The 23731-nt window shown below is 41.8% G+C and overlaps 1 protein-coding gene across 5 annotated transcripts in view; it reads right to left on the bottom strand.

The window, feature by feature from the left end:
* arap1 (ArfGAP with RhoGAP domain, ankyrin repeat and PH domain 1) overlaps positions 1-7747 on the bottom strand; it is a 29966-nt gene extending 22219 nt beyond the window's left edge. For 4 of the 5 annotated variants that reach the window (XM_079166557.1, XM_079166558.1, XM_079166560.1 and 1 more), the window contains exons 1-11: positions 7207-7733; positions 5373-5461; positions 5202-5290; positions 4432-4584; positions 3926-3995; positions 3220-3340; positions 2842-3026; positions 2293-2399; positions 1167-1366; positions 769-854; positions 16-198 (exon numbers count right to left, since the gene is read on the bottom strand). In XM_079166557.1, the coding sequence (XP_079022683.1) occupies positions 16-198; positions 769-854; positions 1167-1366; positions 2293-2399; positions 2842-3026; positions 3220-3340; positions 3926-3995; positions 4432-4584; positions 5202-5290; positions 5373-5461; positions 7207-7429 (1506 nt within the window). In that variant the 5' untranslated portion in view covers positions 7430-7733. Of the gene's footprint in view, positions 1-15; positions 199-768; positions 855-1166; positions 1367-2292; positions 2400-2841; positions 3027-3219; positions 3341-3925; positions 3996-4431; positions 4585-5201; positions 5291-5372; positions 5462-7206 lie in introns of all 5 variants that reach the window. The other variant, XM_079166556.1, reaches the window with a different exon arrangement.
* Positions 7748-23731: the final 15984 nt, after the last annotated feature.

Raw genomic sequence — 23731 nt, 5'->3', positions numbered from 1 at the left:
GTGATTTCCACTTACATTGTTGAGCTCTGTCTGGTTTCTGAACAGCGGGTGGTACTTCCTGTATTTGCCGTGGCGGTACTTGTTGGTGATGAAGCGCCGTCTCTCTTCACTGCAGCTCGACGGTTCCAAAGCTTCACTTGGCGGGACGTTAGCCGCCCAAAAGCTGTTTACCCGCTCGTTGCCCAGCAACAGAAACACCTGCATCACAGGTGGGGTTTAGGAGAAGTATTTCCACATTAATGGGGATAGGAAGCACATGCAGAGGCCAAGATGTGCACTGTTGTCTGACCATATATTAAACATGCCTGTACTTTTTTTTGTATTATTATTATTTTCATTCTATCATATTGGACCAAGCTGCTAATATGCTCTACCCTTATGTGTGTTCATCAATATAATGTAACACCACCACTGACTACTGCCTCAGAAATGACCACAGAGTTGAATCCAACCCCCGACACAGTGTCCACGAAAACTTCACATTCTGAGCTTCACAAGGATTAACTGCATGGCTATGATATTAGACTGCATTACGTTATGTAAGTGTACCAAATAAAATGCTACCTCAGTATAAATTAATCTTCAGCTCTGTCTGGGTTTAAGCAGCTAAATGAATATGTAATGAATAAGTAGTTCAGGTCACTGTGGACATTGTATATTTTATTGCTATAAATTGTATATTATTCTGTATAAAAAACTCCTGTTTGTGTGTGTGTGCGTGTGTGTGTGTGTGTGCGTGTGCGTGTGTGTGTGTGTGTGAGTGCGTACCTGTATAAGCTCCTCTGTCCAGACTTTCCTGTCCATCTTCAGACTACGAACCTTTGAGATGCTCGGACCTAGTCCTCTGTGCTCTCCTGGAATAGACACACACACACACACACACACTTGAAGATAAAGTACATACAAACCGTGTAACAGTTCTGTGAAATTCTACTGCAACCATGCAACCAAGAGTTTTCACACCAGGCTAATTGATATTTGTCATGTCATTGTCAAAATGTATATATAACAATATATCCTCTGTATAAAACTCAACGTATTTTGAAGACATGTATGAAAATTATACTCCAAAACTTGCTGATAAAGAGAAAATATTCACCTTGACAAACATAGATGCACACAATAAAGAGAAAAATAAACATGAATCGAAACCCACGAACACAAACCTGCGCATCGCTTGCAGACCAGCACGCACAAGTTGATGGCAGCCCATTCCGGCTGGGGAGCCTCACAGTCGGCACAAAGGTTGTTGCTAGGCTCCGCCCAGATCCGCTCGGCCACCTCGCTATTCGACAGCGCATCATCTATCGCATTCCTCATGGCGTTCACCCACTGCTCTCGTAGCTGCTCTGATTCTGCGATGAAACTGCGCAGAGAGACAAACACACGGCCAAGTGTTAATGCCGACATTACGATGCTGATGACAACTACCAAGTGATGGAAATGAGAAAGCCTGTGTTTGCCCTGTGTGTGTGTGTGTGTGAGTGTCTCCTCATGCGCATGAGCCCACTGAGTACTGACTCTTACTCTGCTCTTGTTTTGCTAAAAATACTTGAATCAAAGACTGGAAACTATACAAACACACACACACACACACACACGGACAGATTTGTGGCTTGACGCATGATCGCATGTCTGAATCCTTCCTCTTCCCATCTGTCTAACAACACATCAGTCTCTGTCCTTGAAAACACACATATACACACACTTCTCTAACCATTAGAGTTGCAAAAATGCACATTTAGACCGAGACACAAAATGACTCGCAGTCCAACTCTTATACAAATACACAAGCCTTTTTAGATTTCCCCATCCTGTCAAGCTGAGCCTTTGCACTGCAGGCAGTTTGCACTGTCAGCCAAAAGACCACACACATCACACCAACAAAAACACTTGTGCACACACATCTCCCTCACTCTTCGTCACACACTCACACACATACAAAGGGCTTTTCACATTCTCCAAAGATGTCCAGCTGAGGATAGCTGGACGGTGGGAGTTCTCAGTATAACAACATGATCTTATTTCCTCTGAATATCCGAGCACAAAGTCCGGCTCAGCCATTGATTTATCAGGAAGATTGATTATATATGCACTTAAATCCTTTTGGAGAGACATAAATCCATAGAGGAGATGAAAAAAAAAGTAAGAATCAGTCAGACTATGTGCAGTACATAAAATATGCACTGGATACTTACAGACACAAAGCGCACATCTAGGTCAAGAGTTTACACATGACAGAAAGTCAGTAAGTGTGTGTGTGTGTGTTGCATTTTTGCGTCCATGCAGTACCTGAATATGCGGTAAGGCGTGGTGAGATCAAAGCCACGACGATCCGAGTCTTTAACATTGCCAACATTCATCTCAATGGATGTGATACCCACTCCTATACGATAGTCCTGGAAGGAAGAAAAACAAGGATGTTTTTGTCTGAGTGGCTCAACTTTCTGTGTTCTAAATATGATCTGAAATTGCTACATTACATTAACTTTACTGTTTCTTATAATGTGGAGTAGGCTGAAAGAAACACCACTCGTTAATCTACAAATGTAACCTTCAATTAAGATGATGTAAGATTTAATAAACATGTGTAACATACAGCCCTGTTATCAATATTATCTGGAGCTTTTTGCAAAAGACAAAACTGGAAAATAATTACACAAGAAGGGGACATCCTTTTTACAGTGTTTATTCTGATGCATTCTAATTACTCTGTAGTTTAAGAATCTCTCATTCTCTTGAATACTTCTATATAGTGGTGTGCAAAATAAAGACTATACTACTACTATGTGATTTGTTTTCCACTGCTCATCTCTGCAGTCACACACAGAGCGTTCTTACCTCAATGTTTTTGTAGAGGAAGACTTTATCCGAGGCTACAGCGGTATAAAGTTTGGAGCGTAACCCTCTGAGCTCCAGATATCCCTGACAGTCCGGGGACAAAGGTGAGCCTGGGTTCATGGTGGAGTACGGATGGCGCCCCCTGGTGCAGTCCTGCAGTACAGTCACCCACTCGTTTCTCTCGACTGGACGGATGTGCAAACACATGTATGAGTAAACGTCTGTTTATTAAAATATGCATGCACAAATATACGTGAACCAAGATACTGTACTTGCATAAGACATATGCACATGGCTTCTTACAAACAGTAGCATGCATTATTGTTTTATGTGTGTAAGCACACACACACAGACACGACCAAACAAAAACAGACAGACCTTCGCTTTCAGCCCTGAAGATAAATGTTCGGTTGTTTGTGACGACCTCAAACTTCAGCTCCCCCACACTGGTCACATTAGTAACGAAGGCGGTAGAGATGATCCCCTTAGAATACACATCCTATAACAGACCACACACACACAGCAACGACTACTTTGTTAATCAGTTAAAGGCTGTCTTGATGTATCAGGGCGAATCCACACAGAAAGTGCTTTTTGAAGCATCCATCACTTGAATGTCATAGAACACACTGAGGTGACTGACTATCATATGCACAGGCAGTTGTTGAAATCACTCAAATTTCCCTCTGCTTACATGGGTCAAACTTTTCCGTAATGACCGATAAAGGCCCCCACTTTCGCTATGAGCTTTATGCTTTCACTAGAAGAATACTTCCCCTACTTGCTACAGAGGGCGGAGAAAGAAAATCTAAATATATACATGAATACAATACGTGGAGTCCACTTGAGCCCACTTCAAAACTATTATGGGTGGCGACAGTTTGGCAGGCTGCTGTCCTTTCGCATCCTCAGAAGCTGTAACGCTGACAGCTGGTTCTGACCAAAGTGAAGCCGGAGTTGGCGTGGACTGAACCGACTGAGCGCTTCAGCGGCGCTTGGCGTGCTGTTCACGTCTCGCTTGTGATGTAGATTCCCAGTGACAGTGTCTAATGTGATGGAGTTACTGCACATGTTTTGTTGTTACCTTGTCATTGTCAAAGTATCTCAGGTAGTCAACATCCAGCTTCACCCATCGTCGCTGATAATAAAGGGCCCTGTGTACGAGAGCATGCAAAAGAGTGAAGTACAAACTCCCTTTACTGTTATACAAGAGGAACTAGGATAACGGTTTTACAGAGCCTGACTGGGTAGTAATTTGAAGCATTTCATCTTCTTATTGCATTTTCATTGTAATTATTAATGGCGGGCATAAAGCACATAAAACCAACCGCACCATGTTGAAAGTAATTTTGTGAATAATAGAATGAATGCCATGAAAACTTTAGCTGTATTTGTTCAAGTAATATAAACAGCCCTAACAGTAAAGCCATATCTTGAGCTTTTGTACTGATGTCATCATGTTTTTAAGAGGGATTAAGATAGTGCTAATGTCATGTACGCACTAGATATCTGTGTAGAGCATTGATCTTTGCCCTTTAACTAGCACAACCCTCAGCTTGTGTGTGTGTGTGTATGTGTTGTCATTCATACCCCTGGGGTGGATTCTTGTCCAGCCAGCCCATCTTAATGACAGCAGCAAGCTGAGAGCTGTCGTCTTTAGTGGCCGGTGTCAGTCTGCCAGTGTTTGGAAGGTAGACGCTTCCTTGCAGACTGCCCACGCCCCCGTCCGGCCAAAGAGTAGGACTTAGGGGCAAAGAAATAAGCACACAAACACGCACACACTTAGTAAACGATATCAACAGAAAGAAACCTGAAATTAATGTTTGCATAATAATCTTCAATTTTCTACACCTTTGCATGCCAGGTAATGTGCTTAAAATCAAATCTTGAAAAAGTAATATAATGCTTTTGTGCATAGAGATTGAATCATTAGTGAATGAAATAGATTGTCAAGAATGTGTTGTTTTGGAACTATTCAAAGCTCTCCAATACGTTCATAATCACATTCTACACTGAACAATGACAGCCCTCACAAAAGAGTCAAAGACGGCTCAGTCTGAGTCAAGCCTCCACACTAAACTATACTAGTGAGACATATAATAACAATTACAGATAACTTTTTGGCACATACGTCTCAAGTGTAAGGAGTGTGCTTTAAAATTAACGATAGAGTACAACTAAACACAAAGTCATTATCCAATGAGCAAAAACAAAGATATCCAATAACTAAAAAGCACTCAAAACCACAGCTTTACATTGAAGCTATATGCTGATTACCATGGTTAGCGATACCGTAGCGTACTGTCTGCAAAGATTAATTTTGAGTGGGGTTTGTATTAATGGTTTGTGTTGATACTCACTCATCATCATCATCATCCAACTGATCATCATCACTGTACAAAGAACTGCGCTGTCCTTTTGCCTGGCCAGGCACTTGCAGGGACATATCCTACAGGAGGACACGGCCGTCATTCGTTGTGCAGTAGGAGAAGAGGAAGAAGAGTGTAAAACAAGGAACCATTCTCACTTACCCTGTCTGGTGCGTTTATTCGATGAGCGCCGGGATAAAACAAGTCTGGATCCTCGTAGTCATCAGAACAATCATCGAGTGAATCCAACCCTGAGAGAGGGAGTGGAAGGAGAGAACAAACGGAGTTGTACTGCTTTAGTTAGTTAAGTCCGGTTTGCAAAGAAAACTTTTAGACGCTGACATTGTTTAGAAAAATAACGTGCAGAACATGATGTCCACTCAAAAAGAGAGAAAAATATTATAACCAGTTTTTTTGAGAATTGAACAGTAACACTCAATAGAATTTGAACAAGCCTCAATAAACCATGATGCAAAAAAACAATATTGTACAAGACATACCGCCCTTAGCGTAAGAGGCTGACTACTGTTTTCTGACTTGGAACAGGGGCAACATTTTTGGCCTCTGTGCTTCCTGAATGGGTGATACATAAAGTATATATATTGATTTTAGATATCTGGTGGATTGTAGCTTTTTCCATTTTTCCAAGATCATACTGAATGCATCTGGCAGGACCGATGTACAGAAAGAATGAATCCACCAATTATTGGAACGATAACTTTACTTGACTTGCGTGTAATCCACAGAAACGCTCAAGATGTTGACATTCTTTCTCTGGGGTTTACCAGAAGTCATTCTGGGAAATTGGATACAGTTCAGTAAATAACAGCACTGGTTGTACAAGTTACTCCAGATACCTGGTTCTAAAGAGTGTTCCCTGTGTTAATCTGTTTGTGAACACAGAAACTAAAAAGGTCTGTCAAGGACAACAGAGTGTAACTGGGTCAGTTACTAGAGCGTTTGTGTAGGTAGACTCTCCCTCTCTCATAAGAACTAGATTTTCAGGCTGAGTGACAAAATTAAATATTAAGCAGAGTCATATTCCCTCCAGCATGTTGAATAGAATAAACATATCAAGTTGAAACAGACATGTTTAGGATAGCAAAATATCAGACACGATGCTTCTGTTAAGCACCGGAGTCTTTTCATTCTTAAAAACTGGTGAACAATGGCTGAAATACCTTCTAACAAACTGTCCTGGTGATGCTCCTACTCAACTTTATTGAGACTCTATGTTAGCCAAAAAAACTGTACCACCTGCTCCATAATGCCAACTCAGAGCAGATGTGTTCAAACTAATTCTAACCTGGTTCACTAAATACACATTCATGACCTTAAAACAGAAATCTAAGGCATCAAGCATGGATCCTGTCAACTCACTATGAATAAAGCAGGGATTTGAAGCGAAAGCTGCAGTGTTCTTGGCCTCAGTATTTATTTTAAGCAAGGTAATTAACATTTTCAAGGCTCTCTTTTAGCTCTATCAAACTACTTAGTTTTAGATACTCCTGGCCCAATACATTTCTCTAATTTAATTTACATGACATTTACAATTACAGTGAGAACGCTACTTTCACTGTGAGGCTACAGCCATGGTTCAAAATGACCTATTCGCCGTTTTAAATTACAAATTGTGGTAATAGCAGCCTTAAGCAAGAAGATGTATTTATGAACACATGTTGAGTGACATACTGTGCTGACACAGACTTTAGTTAAACAATATTTTAGCACCATTGAACCAGAAATTTACAGAAAGTGATGAAAGTCACGGTACTGCCTATCTTTACCATTCAGAAATGTAGGTTCAATATCATTTATAATTCGTAGTGGTTCAGGGGTAAAGATGCCGACCATGAACCCCTGTTCAAATCCAGCTGAGGACCATTGTGGCATGTTGTTCCCCACTCTCTAAACTATCACTATCCAATCAACGCATAAAATGCCCCCCAAAAAAACCCATTTTTAACAAGTATTATATGCAGATCATACTACTTACTGGATTGAATGACTCTCCGAGCAGGCAGGGCCGGCTGACTGTCCGGTTGATTTGACTGGTGTGCGTCTTCTAGAGTTTGGGGTGTCCTGGTGCGAGGTGGGACCTGTGGAGTTTGGTCTTTCTGCACCTCATCAGTGACCGTCTTGGTGGGAGAGGAGCTGGGGGATAAAGGGCAGGACAGGTCAACAGAGGTTTGGACAGCTGGAGAGGAGTCCTCGGACATCGCGGTGATTGGAGCTTGGGCTAAAATTCCTTTGACATCCCCCTCCTGTCTTGTCTTTTTCGCATTCCACAGCAAAAACGACAAAGAACAGCACTTGAGATTTTCTCCAGGCACCTGCTACAAAAACAAAGTTGCAGGCAACAAACTTGCGTGAAGCTGATGGTCTGAAGGAAAAACTCTCTACGAACTGCATGACGAAAAAGACAAAAAAAAGAAATCACTCCGATAACCTGATTCAATTCACATTATGCTGCTTTGTCTTCTTCGGTGGTATGAGAATTGATCCCAGCGCTGTGGCAAACCCGTGTCCCTCTGCTCTGCTACTGACTGTCGGAATGTTTTTCGCTCTCTCTCCACTTCTGGTTTAAGTAGCAAGTCTGAACCCGCCTCGCTCTGCAAAATTCTATCTCCATGTCAATACAGCATACCTCTGGCTCCACTGTAAGCACGCACACACACACACACACACACACACACACACACACACACACACACACACACACACACACACACACACACACACACACACACACACACACACACACACACGTGTGCAGTAGAGGTGTGTCGGCATACCAGTTGTATAATATGCTGCAGTGCCACATTTTAATGGTAAGAATACTGCCAACAATTTATTTTACAGCCAAATAGTTCCTACTGGATATATCGTGCAATTGTAATATATGCATAAATAATAACAGTATCGGATACCAGTATCGGTGTTAGTGAATCCCCAATTTTGGCAATTCATAATTGCACATTCATAATCCACAATATCCTTCATACAAAGTCACACTTGACCATTATGATATCAAATGCATTGGCTACATATATTCTGTATTTAAAAACAATAATAATATATATTCTCACAATACAGGATATTTTCTTGCTTGCTTTTCATATCATTACTCCTCTATTATTCCTTTTTATTAGTCATAAAGACATCTTCACTCAAAAATTGTGAAATGAGTGCATTCACACAACGTTGAACAGTCTATAGAGGCTACTTCCATGCTGACGGGAAAGTCAAGAGTGAGCACACAGGCCTGGTTTCTACCCATCAAGTATTGTGAAAGTTCCTCTTTATTCCTGCCTGTTTTGTGAATTGTCTTCTCGTTACAGTCACAATGATCAGCTTTTACCCATGCAAGGACATAACAGACACTCGTCACATATTACAGCAAACAGCTCGAGACCAGAAATAGTGAACATGTGAACCTCTAAACGGAAGACTAGTTTAGAAACAACGTGACAAGTAAATATGCCTGAGTGAAATACTAGCAGAAAACAGTTACTGCTTATATATATTTTTTTAAAGTCACAACGGTAAAAGTTTGACAAATATGAGGTTTCAGAGAAGCTCAAACAATCACGTGACAGTACTTGACAGTCACTTGACTTAATGCACTTTAGAGACACGCTGGTATAGTTGTTACAGTAAGCTGTGTTAGCTGTTGGACTGTCAGCTCAAGTCAAAATAAACTGCTCCGTTGTGTAAAGTGCACCTTTAATGTGGTAATACCATGGCCGCATTAGCCGTCAGCGTAGCTACATTTATACAATATACACATTCTAAATTAGTTTTTTGTGTACTTTGGTTCCAGCAAGAGAAAGACCATTTATGAAGTAGCAAAACATACTTTATAGTTAACTGGTGACTCTTCATATAAGTTCTATTCCTGAGCTCTGTTTAATAGTAAACCCTAAAATAATACACAATGAGGGGAAACTGACCCGTTGACACAGTTCCTCCTGGTTCTCAGAGGAAGAGTGCTGAGAGAGGGGCTGCTAGCTAGACACTATATTTAACCTACCCTCTGGTAGCTAAGAGATGACAGAAGGCTGAAGAAACAATGACCGCTCCTTTCTCCTCCCACACTCTGTTCATGTGAACTCATTCTGGGCACATTTCTACACTTTATCCCCATCAGCTGACAATAGCTAACGGACCCTTTAGTTACGGTGTTGGCAGATGAGAGGCATTCTAAATTCCCATGTGTTTATTACATGGCCTCTCTGCCTTTTTTAACTAAAACACAAACTAAACGGGTATTCAAGACCAGCACCAATCTACTCTACAGTGTGAAACACAACCAGTGTACCGTTATAATCGCTGTTCGAAGCGGTCTGTGTGTCATTGCTGATAGCGAGTGCTCACACTAAAGCTAAGAGCACAGTTGTCGTGACAGCAAAACGTGCACGCTTTCTGAAATCCCATTTTTCTGGTTTTGTACTCCACAGGCATAGAGGTAATACATCAATACCAGAGTCAGTTCCCTAAACTTAACTCCCCAAACAACCCCAGGACAGGACAGGATATCTGCTCTCGACCACAGGATCATTAAAACAAGAAACTCTCTTACTCTGGTCAAGGTGAAAATAACAGCAAAACTAACTCCAGTAGACGGGATAGCATTTGTATTAACAGAACCTTGTTTTCTATTCACTGAAAATAGGGGTAACGGCAGAAAACCTGAACACAGCAGTAAAGAAAGGCTTCCTTGTTGGAAACACTGACACAGAACAGAGTGAGGAGGGGGATTAGAAGGTGAGAGTGCATGCTAAAAACAACTACCGACTGAGAAGAGACAAGTGGAGGTATCATTAGTATCTATCTTACCTGGAGCAACATGTTCAAAAGGAGTCCTCTTTCATGACAATACAACAATCTTTAACACACACATCGGAGAAGAGAGGGGTGAGAGGGGGGGTAAGGAGGAGGAAATGACCAGATGGGAGGAGGCAACGAAGCACACTTACTAGGAAACAAAAGAGCATGTGAATGTGTTCTGGCAGAGGCTTCAAAAGGTCTGACGGTAGATCCTGGAAACAAAATCACTTTTGTCTTTCTCTCTATCTTTATTTCTCACTCTCTCTATCTCCCTGTGATTCTCCCAGAAGCTCTGTGTTGTGCTGTGTTGTGTGTTTTAACCGCTCTGTGTGGTTCTCCATTGTAACTTCCTCCCTCTCTCTACAGCTAGTTTCCCTTTAAAACACAGACAGAGAACATGCATATATTTGCAATGCTCAGAGTACTTTAAAGCCTGACTGGTGACGGGAAAATTAAGAGCTCCTAATCTTGTATAGGCTGCTATTACCAGGAAGTACACACAGACATATGATAAAGCTAGAGTCTCATCAGTGCAACTTGATAGTGTGCTCTTAAAGGGAAAATGTGCAGCCACTTAAAAACACAAGTGCTTTTTAAAAGACCCACATTCACATCAATGTGCACAAAGAGCAAACAAGCAAAAAACAATAGTGCCTGTGTAGATAAAATAATCTAAACACTGCAAAAAACAGGATTTTATATTCAATGTAGGAATATAATAGCTGAGACAAGGTCACCAAAGAAAAAAAACCCCACATATGTGGTAAAGCAACCACAAAACAGACTATAGCTTCACAGCTCAATTCGCTCATTGATGAACCCTCAACAGGTCTTGTTCACATATTTCCGTATTCAACAGGCCGCTGAGCATGAGGTCCACTCCGTCAGTCAATGGGCTACGGCCTTTCAGTTTCAGGAAGTGTCTAATTTTGATTTCAGGAAGTGTTTAAAAGCCACCAATAACATTGTTGGTGTCTAAACTGCTATTAAAGTTGGCAGGAGTCGCATTTTACCCTCTTGTCCAATAGGTGGCAGCACAATCCTCTAAGAACCAACAAACGTTTACAGCGGTGACATTCTTGACTGTTAAATATAACTCTCAACACAGACAAACATTCACTTACATACGTGTTGTCATCTTCCCTTCAATACAGCAGCCTCACACACTCAGGAGGACAGAATATTACTAAAACTCACTTTGTTAATAGGGTGGAAAACAAAAATCTCCAAGCCTGTCCTGTTGGAGCAGAAAGGCCCATTTAAAAACAGGGTCGAGCAACCAACCAGTGAAATATATCTCAAGTTTTTCTGTTATGTTTTTCTCTTAAATCATCTATTTTGATAAATGATAGATAGAGGCAATCTCAGAGGGAAAGAAGAGTAGTTTTAAATCCACAAAAAAAAGGACAGGAGCGGTCACACTCCTGTACTCTTGTTCACATACATGTCACAAGTTTTCTAAAAGACAGCCATAAAGCAAACTGCATTAAAACACTCATTAAAAGCTGCATCCACATCCATAAAATAACAGTAGTCTTACCGGTGTGGGATTGGTGGAGGGCCTTTAGGTACCGCCCCTGCTTTTGGTGGGAGAGGTGGAGCATTTACGTCATTGCTGTGGGACGCAGTTGGGGAGACGGATGAAGTTATTCTTCCTCCGTCACCACCCAAATGATGGGCAGGGGGCTGAATAGCTAACGTCTGAGGCCGAGTTTGAGCAGAGAGGGAGTTGGGAGGGTGGAGGGGTGCATGTGTGGGGGAGCTGGCGGGGGTGGAAAACTGGGATCTGCTCTGTACAGCTGGGGCTTTCACCGCATGTCTGTCCGGTTTGGGGGAGGCAGGGGCTCGAGCAGGAGGTGAGGGGCTGAGGGGGGAGGTGAAGCACTGTGGAGGACAGTTGGGGATGCTTCGTGGAGGGACAGGGGGTAAAGGGGCGTCAGAAGCTGGAGAGACAAGTGGGCTGGGGTCGCACTCCACTGGAGCACTGGAGCGAAACCTCGTCCTTTCTTTGGGCACTGGCTTCTCCCTCTCTCCATCTATTCCTCCATCCCTCTCTTCCTCTTTTCCTTCTCTAGCTGCTGTTCGTCTTTGTCCAGGAACCGGCCTCTTCCCTCCTCCTTCTCTACTTTCCTCTTTCACCCTGGGCACTTGTCTCTCCATGGGGACCGGTTTCTCTCTTTCCCTGGGCAAAGGTCTCAATGTCTCTCCATCTCTTTTCCCCCTTTCCTTAAGGACAGGTCTTTTCTCCACTGGGATAGGCACAGGTCTCTCTCTTTGCAACACTTTGACGTGTCCCGTTTCCTCCAATCTCTGATCTCCTTCAGACGGTACGAGGTGAGAGTGTGTGTCAGATTGTGTGTCGCTGTTCCCGTGTGTTTTGTTCAGGCTGGCCAGGATGCGTCTCTGGTGACCCGGCAGGGTGATGCCCATCCGCTCCAGCTGATCTGGTGTGAGGCTGCGACATTGTCGTAACGTTGCCAGTCCGGCACTTCGAAATGCCTCAGAGTACTGCTCCAGGCGAAGAACACATAACCAGTCCCACACATTGTAACTAGTGGGTTCAGACTGAGACATGACTGATGTGTGTGAGTGCAGCATGTGGAAGGGCGTGTCTGTGTCGTCCACAGAGGGAAAAAGTTGACTTTAAATCCTCAGATCATGGTTTACAGAACCTGTGGGAGAGGAAAAAAAAACACCAACAGTTTTCAAGAGCAGCAATTAAAGAAAAGCATTCATAAGCTCCAAACAAATATTCTCACCGGCAACGACAGCGCCGCTGGTATCGTTTTCACCTTGTGAGTTTGTGTGTGAGTCATCGCGGCAAAATGTAGTCCCGGAGACACCTACTGTAGCAGGAACTACAGAGGCATGTTTGGGATATTTTACCAGGGGATTATGTGTCACGTGATAGCATTGCAACCGTGTAAGATGCAGTGACGAAACTTTACAGGTGTGCAGTTGAGATCAAAATTAAGGTTGAGTTCGAAGATGGTTGTGGATTCAGCAAGGAGGGCACACACACATTTTTGCCCCTGGTCCGATTTGGCATTTGGTGCGATCACTCGCAAGATGATCTCTTGTTTTTCCTCTTTTGATCTGAAAACTTTGTTTTAGTTCCTGAAAATGGATCATTGTGTGTCACATTGGGCCATGATGAAAAATACTTCCTACAAACTGCCCTATTTTTAGAAATCCTGCATTGGGTAACGTTTTGTGGTGCAAAAGAGCAGAAATAATTTTGATTCCTAAAAGGCAACAAGTGATGATTAAATCAACATAGCGACGCCTGAGCCTGCGGCTTGTAGCTAATAGTGCTAACGGTGCTGACAGTGCTGACAGTGCCGACAGTACGAACAGTACGAACTACGGCAAACATGCTGACAGAGTTAACCGTGTTTACCCGAGGGTGAACCGGAGGAGGGTGCTACGCTTCCGCAGCAACACTGTTGGACTGCGTTATCAGCTGTAACCGGAATATGAGATCAGTGCGGCCGTGAGCTAACCAGTGGGGCACGCTCACATGCACGATCATGCACAAACATGCACTAAAAGCAAGCGTGGCCGGCCCGGCTTTGTCAACAAAGCGAGGGCAAGCTTGGATAACAACTCACACATAGGGAGAGGCACTTCATTCTCTGCTCAGGTAGACATAAAATCACTATGTCTTTACAGAGCATATAGTTGTGTTCTGCTATATATGTTGCTCCGTTAATAATCAATAGTATACATCCAAGAGTTGGCCCTATTTATGATCTGTAAACGGCAGTGTCAACTGTCAAAGATGTGTGTGATGAACTGTTGTCAGGAAGGAAAAAAAAGGAAGTTGCGTTAATGCCTCGACAGATCCTCTAGCAACAAGTCGTATTAAAAAGCTCTGTCGATTTCACCCGCCCTTGGACGGATAAATCAAACTTTGGATTGTGTGTTCATAAACTGCTGCACAGATCAGGTGATCATATCTGATGAGTGACTTAGAAGGAAACTGCTGTTAGATCTGTATTCCCTATTTAATGTGTTATAAAAAGGTAAACTAATTACTTATTACATACTTATATATATATAAGTTTATATATTATTAGTGTTGAGCAGCTAACACAGTCAGTAGCCTACTGCAGCACTATCACACAGCAGACCACTATGGGAGGAAGTGTAATTGACACAAGTATTGACACACACAGCACGTTCACGCAGACTCCCTCAATTCTCTCTACAGCTCTCAACACACACTTGAATGTTGCATAAGTGGATTCGAGATTGGCTTCCCGCAAGGCATCTCCCACTCCCTTTAACGTACCATCCACTCAAGGTTATGGTTTTCTAATGCAGTATACATTTAGGATATGAATTTTGGAGATTTGAGTTAAGTTCTGCAGATGAGTCACACTGCCAGGCCTTGATTAGCAAACAGCAGGCAGTCCCAGCTGTCCGCATTCACATGTGGTGAAACCTGCCCGACTGTGGCAAATAGCTCAGTGAGGTATACATACGCTGTGATGCACAAACTTAGAGCTTTGACAAAACCATGTGCAAATAATGAATTCTAAACGGTGTAACAGGTTTGGAACATACCTCCAAAAGCTATTTTGTTGCTGTCAAAATCATTAATCAAACACCGACTGCTTTTACAACATTTTATCTCTGCCTGGTGCTTTTGACCACAAGGGAAGCTGCTCATTTCCCAGACAGAGACACAAACAGTCTTTCATCAACACAAACACACAGCTTAGAGGGAGCCTCTTTAGAAACTACACAGCCTAACCTACACTTGAAACAGGCTGATACATCTTTATGTATGATGTCACGCAAAACAATCAATGTTACTCTGAATGCAACTTGTAATTGGCCTAATCTAGTTCAGAACTTTAAAATCAAAAGATTAAATCTAACTGTAATCAAAACAGAAGGCGCATTAGCTGACTTAATAGCAACAGATTACGCAAAATAGTCAACAAATAAAAATATTATAGGGACCTGATTTCATTTGGTAGCCAGACGTGAGGGTGGAGGAGGCTGAGCGAGCACACAGTAACCCACACATACCAGTCCGAGACGTGCTACTCACCAGTGTGTGACTGTGTTCAAATGAGGACATTTCATTTCCTGCCAAAAGCTTCCTCTGACAAGGCAGAGACCACAGAGCACAGGGACAGGGTGAATCTTACACTCTGATCAAATGCAGTTCCTATTTCTGAATTGAGGAACTTAACTGACACCATAAATTAGTCATCTACCGTCATTGGAGACGCATTAAAAGTCCAAATATTACATTTGAACACACGTACAAATTTAAGTTGCAGGTCTCAGCATCTTTGACCAAACACACATTTTCACCTCAGCGCTGTGGTCCAGAAAAGCCCTTAATCAGCCTTGTGTGTTCAGTGTGTGTGTGCGAGTGTGTGCGTGTGTGTGTGTGGGGGCGTCTTTAAGAAATGAGGCACAAGTGTTAAAAGCGAATATAGAAGGTGAGAAATACGAATGAAAACTGTTATCTTTGAATAACACCCAGTCGGGGAGCTGAGTTCTGCAGTCGCTAAATTTTTTTTACCAAGACAAGTGACGAGACTGCTGCAATAACCAAAGAGTGACAAGATAAAAGCATGTCAAATCATCTCTGAGGCTCCAAAATGTAAAGCAGTTTTTACTTATGGAATATTTAAGGTGATATAAAAACCTTGAGAACATTGAGATTTTGTTGCAACAGACTTGATTTTGACATGTGGTTTTGGTTTTTGATCAACCAAGCAATCCTGTAGAGAACCCAACAAACTAAGCTTAACTGTAGCGTACAACTATGTGTCGTCTGCATAACAGTTTAAAGAGAATGCCACGTTAACACAGACACAACACTTCCTACAGTACCAGATGTAAGGAACACCACTTTAAGACACGACTCCAGGCAGGTTAATGAACATGAGAAAACAGGAGAAAACTTATATACATTGTATTTCTGAGCATCCTTTGTGCTGCATTTTTTTATATTATAGCGACTTAATAAATGCTCAAGTTCAAAACCACATCTGGTAAGAACTGGATTGAAGGCATTATGGGGCATATTATGTGGACATTTATTTACTATTATCTCTGTGAATTGTTTGCCAGTCATCCATCACGCGTATAAATAGGGCATTGTAATATCATGAAACACAAGAAAACTCCAGTTTACCACTGTTATTTACACACTCGCATAGTTCAAACTTTCTGACCAAACAGCTAACAAACACGCCTTTTGTTTTGGTCTCTGTGAGGCAAACAACCTCCCTTGGGGGAAAAAAAAAAAAGTATAAGCTCATCATCCTGGCTTTGAGGTCCTCCATCCAAAAGACTTGCTTTCATGACACACATCCTTCAGTTGATCCAGGACCGGAATTATGAATTCTGCATCTCAGAATTACCTGTTTTGAATCGTCAGCTGTCCTAACGCTGAACAAAACCTGGCTGACTCTTTAATGTACTAATGATTAGTTTGCTGCCTAAGATGTATCATGTAGGTACAACCTTTTAGGAGACGTAGCAAGGACTACTCTTTCACTCTTGACAGACCTGCTTCCTGTGTTTGTGCTTCGCTCCGCAAAACACTACTCGGACCTTTCTCTGCACTCAATGCAGAGAGATGAAATTGATATTGATCTTTTCACCTGGCTGTCGGTAAGATGTCAAACAAGGATATTTTCAAAAAAGCATTTTGCTCTCTGCACATTTCAATTTATTTATCTCCGCACTCTCTCCACTCTCTCCCTCTTGCTTTGCGCTCCCTCCTCCCACACAGAAAGCCGCCAATAACAGGGTCTCTGTGCTGCCTTCACAATGGGGCATTCTGTTGCCTAGGAAAGTTCACACACACACACACACACACACAACACACAAAATACACACACACACACACACAAAATACACACACACTGACATGAAGGAGGGAAACGCATGGTGGGGGCCCACTGGTCAAATCTGGTCACACTTTCTAACACAAGTGCTCACCTAATAACATTGTTTGTGTGAAGTTGGTAGGGGCGGGGGGGGGCTCAGAAATTGTGTTTCAGGCTCATATCCCCTTTCAATTTGACACACAAACAGACAGCCAGGATGTTCCATTTTCTCTGTTCACGCTGATCAGTGCTGGCTGACGTCAGGCTCAACTCTGCTTACTGTCTGAGGTACATTATCTACCTTTTGGACTGAGTTTACACTTACACAACAACAAGTAAAATGTCAAACAAACTTGATCTCCCATTAATATATTATTATTATGAGACAACAACCTGTTACTGACACCAAAAACACATGACCATATGATATCATCTGCTCTCAAGCAACACATCCATATCGACAAGGTTGCAACTAACAGCGTGCAGTATATGTCACAAGGCTCAAACCTTTCACATATTCTTTACTAGGCTATGACGAGTTATGACTCAGACCTTTATTGTAATTGCACTGCCAGAATCTGTGTCTACGTCACTTCAACTCTAACCTGCATGTAGCAGACAGCATACGCATTATCACAAAAACACTGATTCAAATTTGGGCTATTGGCACAGTAAACAATGCTAACCCTTTTTTTTACATTTCTTTCATTTTCAGGAGTGATGTATGCAAAAGTGATCATCAGTCAATCAGGATTTTTAGCCATAAATATCGACACAATGTTTAGATCTACTCAGACACATCGACTTAAACAAAGAGCCTTACTTAGATAGCAGGAATACGTTATGCTGTTAATGGAAATTACACTGACGATAGACTTTGGCTGAATTGTAATAATAGTGAAATGCAATAGTGCCAGTTTTTTCCTTAAGTCATACCCACCCAGTGTATTGCACACACTGACCGCATTGCACAAGTGTCATGTTGTAAATTCTGTACCGAGACACACACGCATGATCATCAGCAGTTATACTGATATCCTGGAAAATGTGGTCTAATTAACCCTTAAACACCGTTTTAATTTGCAAAGGGTGCTGAATGACAACGATGTGATCACTACATAATGTGTAGTGTACTTAAGTTTGTATATGCTGTGCAGCCGTCTTCCTACGCTACCCCTCGACTGTGAGGTCTTGAGAAATACTCCAAAACAAGTAACAATTTCCTTTCACCCTTCCTTTCAAGAGTAACAAGGCCTTTGTGTGAGAGTACATATAAGGCTGGAGCTCAATCCATCTTTCAATGTGTGCCAAAAACCACAGGGAGGGGTAGATTAACAATATATATATGTTGCAATATTGTGTGATTGAGACACTGGCATCAATATCGTGATGTGTTACTAAGACACATGAATATTCTACCTTGAGTATACATGTAGAAATACCGGTGATGTTTGCTGTTAAGTGACAAGAAATGCCGGTACTGAAATGTTGAATATTTGAGACATTTAGAAACAATGTCTCCATCACATAGTATGTCAACCAGAGGGCATGAACAAGTTACTTTTCTTAACTTTAAAATGCAACACTCAGTACATAACTCGGTCCCATTATCATCAGAACTAAATTTAGGACATCTTGGTGGCCGCGTTGTAAAGACAGTTTGGGGCCTTTTGTTGCTTATAATCAGTGGTGTATAGTAAGGAAGTAGAAATACTTCGTTACTGTACTTAAGTCATTTTTTTGGATATCTGTACTTTACTATTTATATTTCTGTTGACTTTTACTTTTACTTCACTACATTTTGCAAAGAAAACTGATACTTTGACTCCCCATTTCCCCTGAAACCTTCGCAACAAAATAAAATCTATCTTTAGAAAAAAAATGAATCATGAGACCAACGTCGGGGACTGTGGTGGAACACAGACTGCAAGCAAGCAGGTTTGGTGAATCAGTGGACCTATATAGCTTGCAAGTTAAATCATTGGTTAATCACGTTATTACGCAATTGCAAACAACTGCTCTCAAAGCCGCGGTTTTTTGATTCACAGTGATGCCCAGGATGCTCGCTAGCGAGCGACTCCATGAGTAGCATTCCACTCTACGATGACTGATTTCATGATGGAAGCAGAAATGGAAGCACCTGCTGCTCCCGCAACAAACGACGGTGGTGACGAAGACCAACACCGTGGCCATATTTGCCAGAAATGTTTTCTTATGTTGGAGTGAAAGATTCTTCGTACCGGATGAAGTGCCTCTTACCCGAAGCTACTGAAATATTGGCATTCAAAAACTCCCCATCCAACCACAGGAAACACATTGAGGTGCATTAAGATGAATCTCATGAGCCGCAACGTTAATGTTTAGTTATCATAATTATCATAAACCTGTTAAGATATCTAGCAGTGTTTCCCACAGGATTGGAGTATATCTGTGTCGGGGGAGGGGGGAGACAGGTGTCTGATCTTCTAATTTAGCTATACATGGTGTATGTTAGGCTAACGTTCGCTAGCTATCGTAAATCAAATGAGACAATTAGTGTAGCAGACAGATCGCTAGCGAGTTAGTGAGCTGAGGAAGTGTTGACAGTTGTGAGATGTTGTTGATTTGAGTCATCTTAGCTATAATCATTGCAGCACTAGTTGGCTAACGTTAGCTAACTTAACGTTAGCTAGCCACCACACCATATGATTGACAGGAGCCGCGAGAGCGCCGCATTACGTTTTGTAATACTTTAGTATTGATCATGTTTTGATATTTGAGTCATTTGGTGGATGATCAGATCGAGTTATGATGGTAGCAGTCGACCAATTGCAGATTCAGTTTGAGCAAAACCTTTGCCTGTTGTGATCAAATCAGGCCCATAGTTCATAGTAGATGCAAAAGTATACTTCTGTACAATATATGATGTTGAACATTGTTGCTCCTGGATGGATCACAGCCAACCCAATTATTTTCAACACAACTCCTTGTCCTTGGTCATGGTGGCCACAGCACTTAAAAGAATGAACTTCATAATTCTCAAAATTCTGACCCTTTGCTTTTTTATTAACAGCATTTACTTGTACTTTTACTTTCAATACTTAAGTACATTTAATATCAGAAAATTACTTTTGATACTTATAATCCAATAAATATCCAATGTCCAATAAATATCAGATACTTTAAGACTTTTACTCAAGTAGTATTTTAATAGGCGACTTTCACTTTTACTGGAGTCGTTTTCCAGTAAGGTATCTTTACTTTTACTCAAGTATGGCTTTTGGGTACTTTATACACCACTGCTTATAATCTCCGTCTCTCTTCCTATGTTCCCTGTTAAGCTCCATTGTCTCAACAAAGGCTAGTCGCAAAAACAAAAGGGGGCCTCATTTGAAACAGTTACAAAAAATGTTATCAGTTAATGTAAAAAATGATAATATTGGCTGACACATGGAAATCAGATTCTCCCAAATATCTATTACTGTATCTGTTTTTAAAATCCAGTAGGAGGTGGACTCTGTTGACACCAGTGAAGCTTGGTGCTCAAACATAGTCAAAGTTAGTGGACAGGTTTTGCTGATTTCAAATTCTTGAAGTAAAGCTGTCGGCCATGTTGCCCAGAGAATTGCTTTGTTGCTGCGGTTTGGATTCCTCCATGATGGTCGTTAAAAAAATTAAATGCGCAAGAATGCACTACTGTTTCTGAGCCACCTGATGAACTAAGTAGAAAATTAAATTGTTACAATATTCAACAGACGCTACCAGCTTTTGGTCTCTGCTCTGGTGCCTCTACCAGACTTATGGATTTAGCATTCCCTTAACTTTTCATTCAGCCTACTTCACTAAACGCTACTCCGAGGCAAGAAGTTGGGAAGCCACTAGAGAATCATTTTCCATCAAGGTGATGACCTTAAAAAAAAAAAGACTGAAAAATAGGCAAAACGCATGCGCACGCGCACACACACACGCGCACACACACACACACACACGCGCACACATACATACGGGACATGACTCATATACCCACCACTAGACACACAGCTGCTTTCAGCCCACTTTCAATTAGAACTAAATAGTGACTCAGTTCTGCCAGTAAAGGAACGCATCTGAACAATGTCCTCTAGTGAACAAGCCTGTGTGTGTGTGTGTGTGTGTGTGTGTGTGTGTGTGTGTGTGTGTGTGTGTGTGTGTGTGTGTGTGTGAGTGAGTGCAACATGTCACAGAAGGATGTTTCCCATGGTAACCCACGCACAGACCACATTGAACCTATGAGTCCCTTGATGGGACCAAAGTCCTCAGCCTGTGACAAAAAAAAAACAACTTTTAAATTAAATGAGTATGATGTTCTGCGCGTCACGATGTTTTCCTCCCATGGTGGACGTGAACTGATATTACCGCAAGTATAAAGTGTGTGTATACTACAAACTTGCAACAGAATAAGTTCGGAGTATCTTCTCTCGACTGTCCACTGCAGCAACACATTTTTTTAGTCAAAGTTTTGACTCTCTGACCGCATATCATCATAGATTTGAGCCAACTCTGAAACAAACCCGGACATTGGAAATGATTACCCAAACACATCTCATGAAGCACGGCTTTAAAAACAATGCCTCATAATAAAATCTCTTGGACTACAAAACTGTGACAAGAAATCCTTCAAAATGTTGAGGAATTACACAGAGATCTACAAAGAGGTGCTTTGATTTAGTCTACAAGTTAGTCGCTCTATTCATGAACGTAGGGTTTACTGTAAAAAGGTTTGGCTAGGTGTACCAAACTGTACATTTGAATGTGTGCATCCCTAGTACAAACTCATCACCAAATGACACGTTCTCTTCCCCTGAATTAATGTAATTTTAGTCGCAGCCTCCAGTCATAACTTCTTGCACAACTGGGCTCTCCATTTAGCCTATCCTGTGTAACTGTTACAACCAGGCGGCTCCACACGTCCTCTGAACCAGTGAGACGCTCTCCCTCTCACCTCAGTGGGGAGTGATTCAGTAGCGAGTAATCATGTGAGCATATGAGACAGACGCAGAAGGAAATGGAGAGAGAGAGAGAGAGAGAGAGGGGGAAAAAAGACAGAAACGTGGTAGATGCAAGAGATAAGGCAGAGATAGGGACAGACAGACACAGTTTCAGCTGCAACTTGAGGACTGGTCAATAATTCAGATCATATATATCCTCGGTAGAAGAACAAGCCATCTAAAATAAGGTATGAATTAGCTCGATTTAGCATGGTTTGCCTCTTTTCCTGGTAGACTTATATCCGTGCCTTGAAGAAAACAACACAACATTATGTTGCTCTGTGTGCACTTAAAAACCAAAAACAGACAGTCACAGGCTCACTAACAAACCGTTTACTCTACAGGACAAAACAGGGTCAGTAGGGCAATGGTACTGTTTGATAGCTACTTTTGCCAGGATCCCACGTGAATATGGATCATTTGTGTTGCTCTTTGGCAATACAAAGGTTGTTTGATCCGTGCTTTAAGTGCTTGTAAATGGACCGAGGAAGCCGTATGCCCTGCTTAACATAACATAACAGACATCATTGGGTACACAATTATGCTGCTTCTGTGAGATTACTGAACTGTGCACAAACATGTACTGTACTATAAGGCTTTTAGCCCACACGTGCAAAAAGTCCCCTGCAACTATTTACCAGATTAGATTAGCAAAGAAAACCAGAATAACCATGACAGTTTCTACTTAACTTCACACCTTATCTGATAGGACATTCAAACAGTTTCACTATTGATACCATCTTATCAACTCTAAAAAATAGACACACCCACACACACACACACACACACACACACACACACAGGAGCCGAAATAAACATCCATGAGCAGCGAGGTGGGTCTGTGTAATCGATTGTAGCTGTTTAAAAGTGAGAAAAAGTGTAGTAATCATTGCTCTAAGTCTACAAATGCTAGTCCTGTGTGACCACCTGTCACAAGTCCACCTGCTAACAGATTCACAAACCATGATGTGAAGAAAAGAGGCATATGATACGCGTCCATTCCCACAGGTGTGGATTTACTCCATCTGTAAGTTTGGTTAAAAACCATGATTAAATAAATAGTCAATTCATCCACGCTTCATCCACAACAATGACGAATTCCACTGGGGATAAACAAGCCCCCGTGGAAGGCAGTCCCATTTCCTCTCCGCGTCTACGAGTTAAAGAATAGAGGCAAACAACAACAACAACAACCAAACAACGCCTCACGAGTTATTATTAACCGATTCAAGGTCTGAAATTATTGCTCCACTAATTAGTACCGTAAATCTAAAAGCACAACTGGGTTTAGCAGTCGACGGACTATTAATACAAGTGTGTGTATCTGTTTTAACGACTCCAATGTTTGTGTGGTTTTATGGTCTTTAGTCCGCGATCTGCGCTTATCAGCTGTTCTGGGAAAAGTTTCTCTGTTAAAAAAATAAAAAAAGTTAAGATACTCTCGTCATTCGCTTACCTTTATTCCAGTGTTTGCAGAGTGTTCAACTCCACTGAAACAGACTGGTGTTTGTCTCTGAGGTGAATTTACCACAACCGCGACGCCAAATAGCGGATAACATTTTTTTCTCACACGGATGAAAAAGCAGCAACAACTCTGAGAAGGGCAGCGTGTGAAGCTACAGTAGAGGAAGTAAACCACTTCCGCCTGTGCGTTTCAAAATACGAGCACGCGTCGACGTTCAACGCTGCACCGTTTTATTTTTTAAGGCGAGCAATGTTTTTCCAGTGTTTCTATGGCTACATGGATGTGATAAACTTGCTAAAACTTCCGTACGGTCGTCATGTGACCACTGAAAAAGCCTGGACAGCCCTGCCTGTTTTC

Source organism: Pholis gunnellus (genome assembly GCF_910591455.1).
Source record: "Pholis gunnellus genome assembly, chromosome: 9".
NCBI lineage: Eukaryota > Metazoa > Chordata > Actinopteri > Perciformes > Pholidae > Pholis > Pholis gunnellus.
This window is presented reverse-complemented; position numbering and strand designations above follow the sequence as displayed.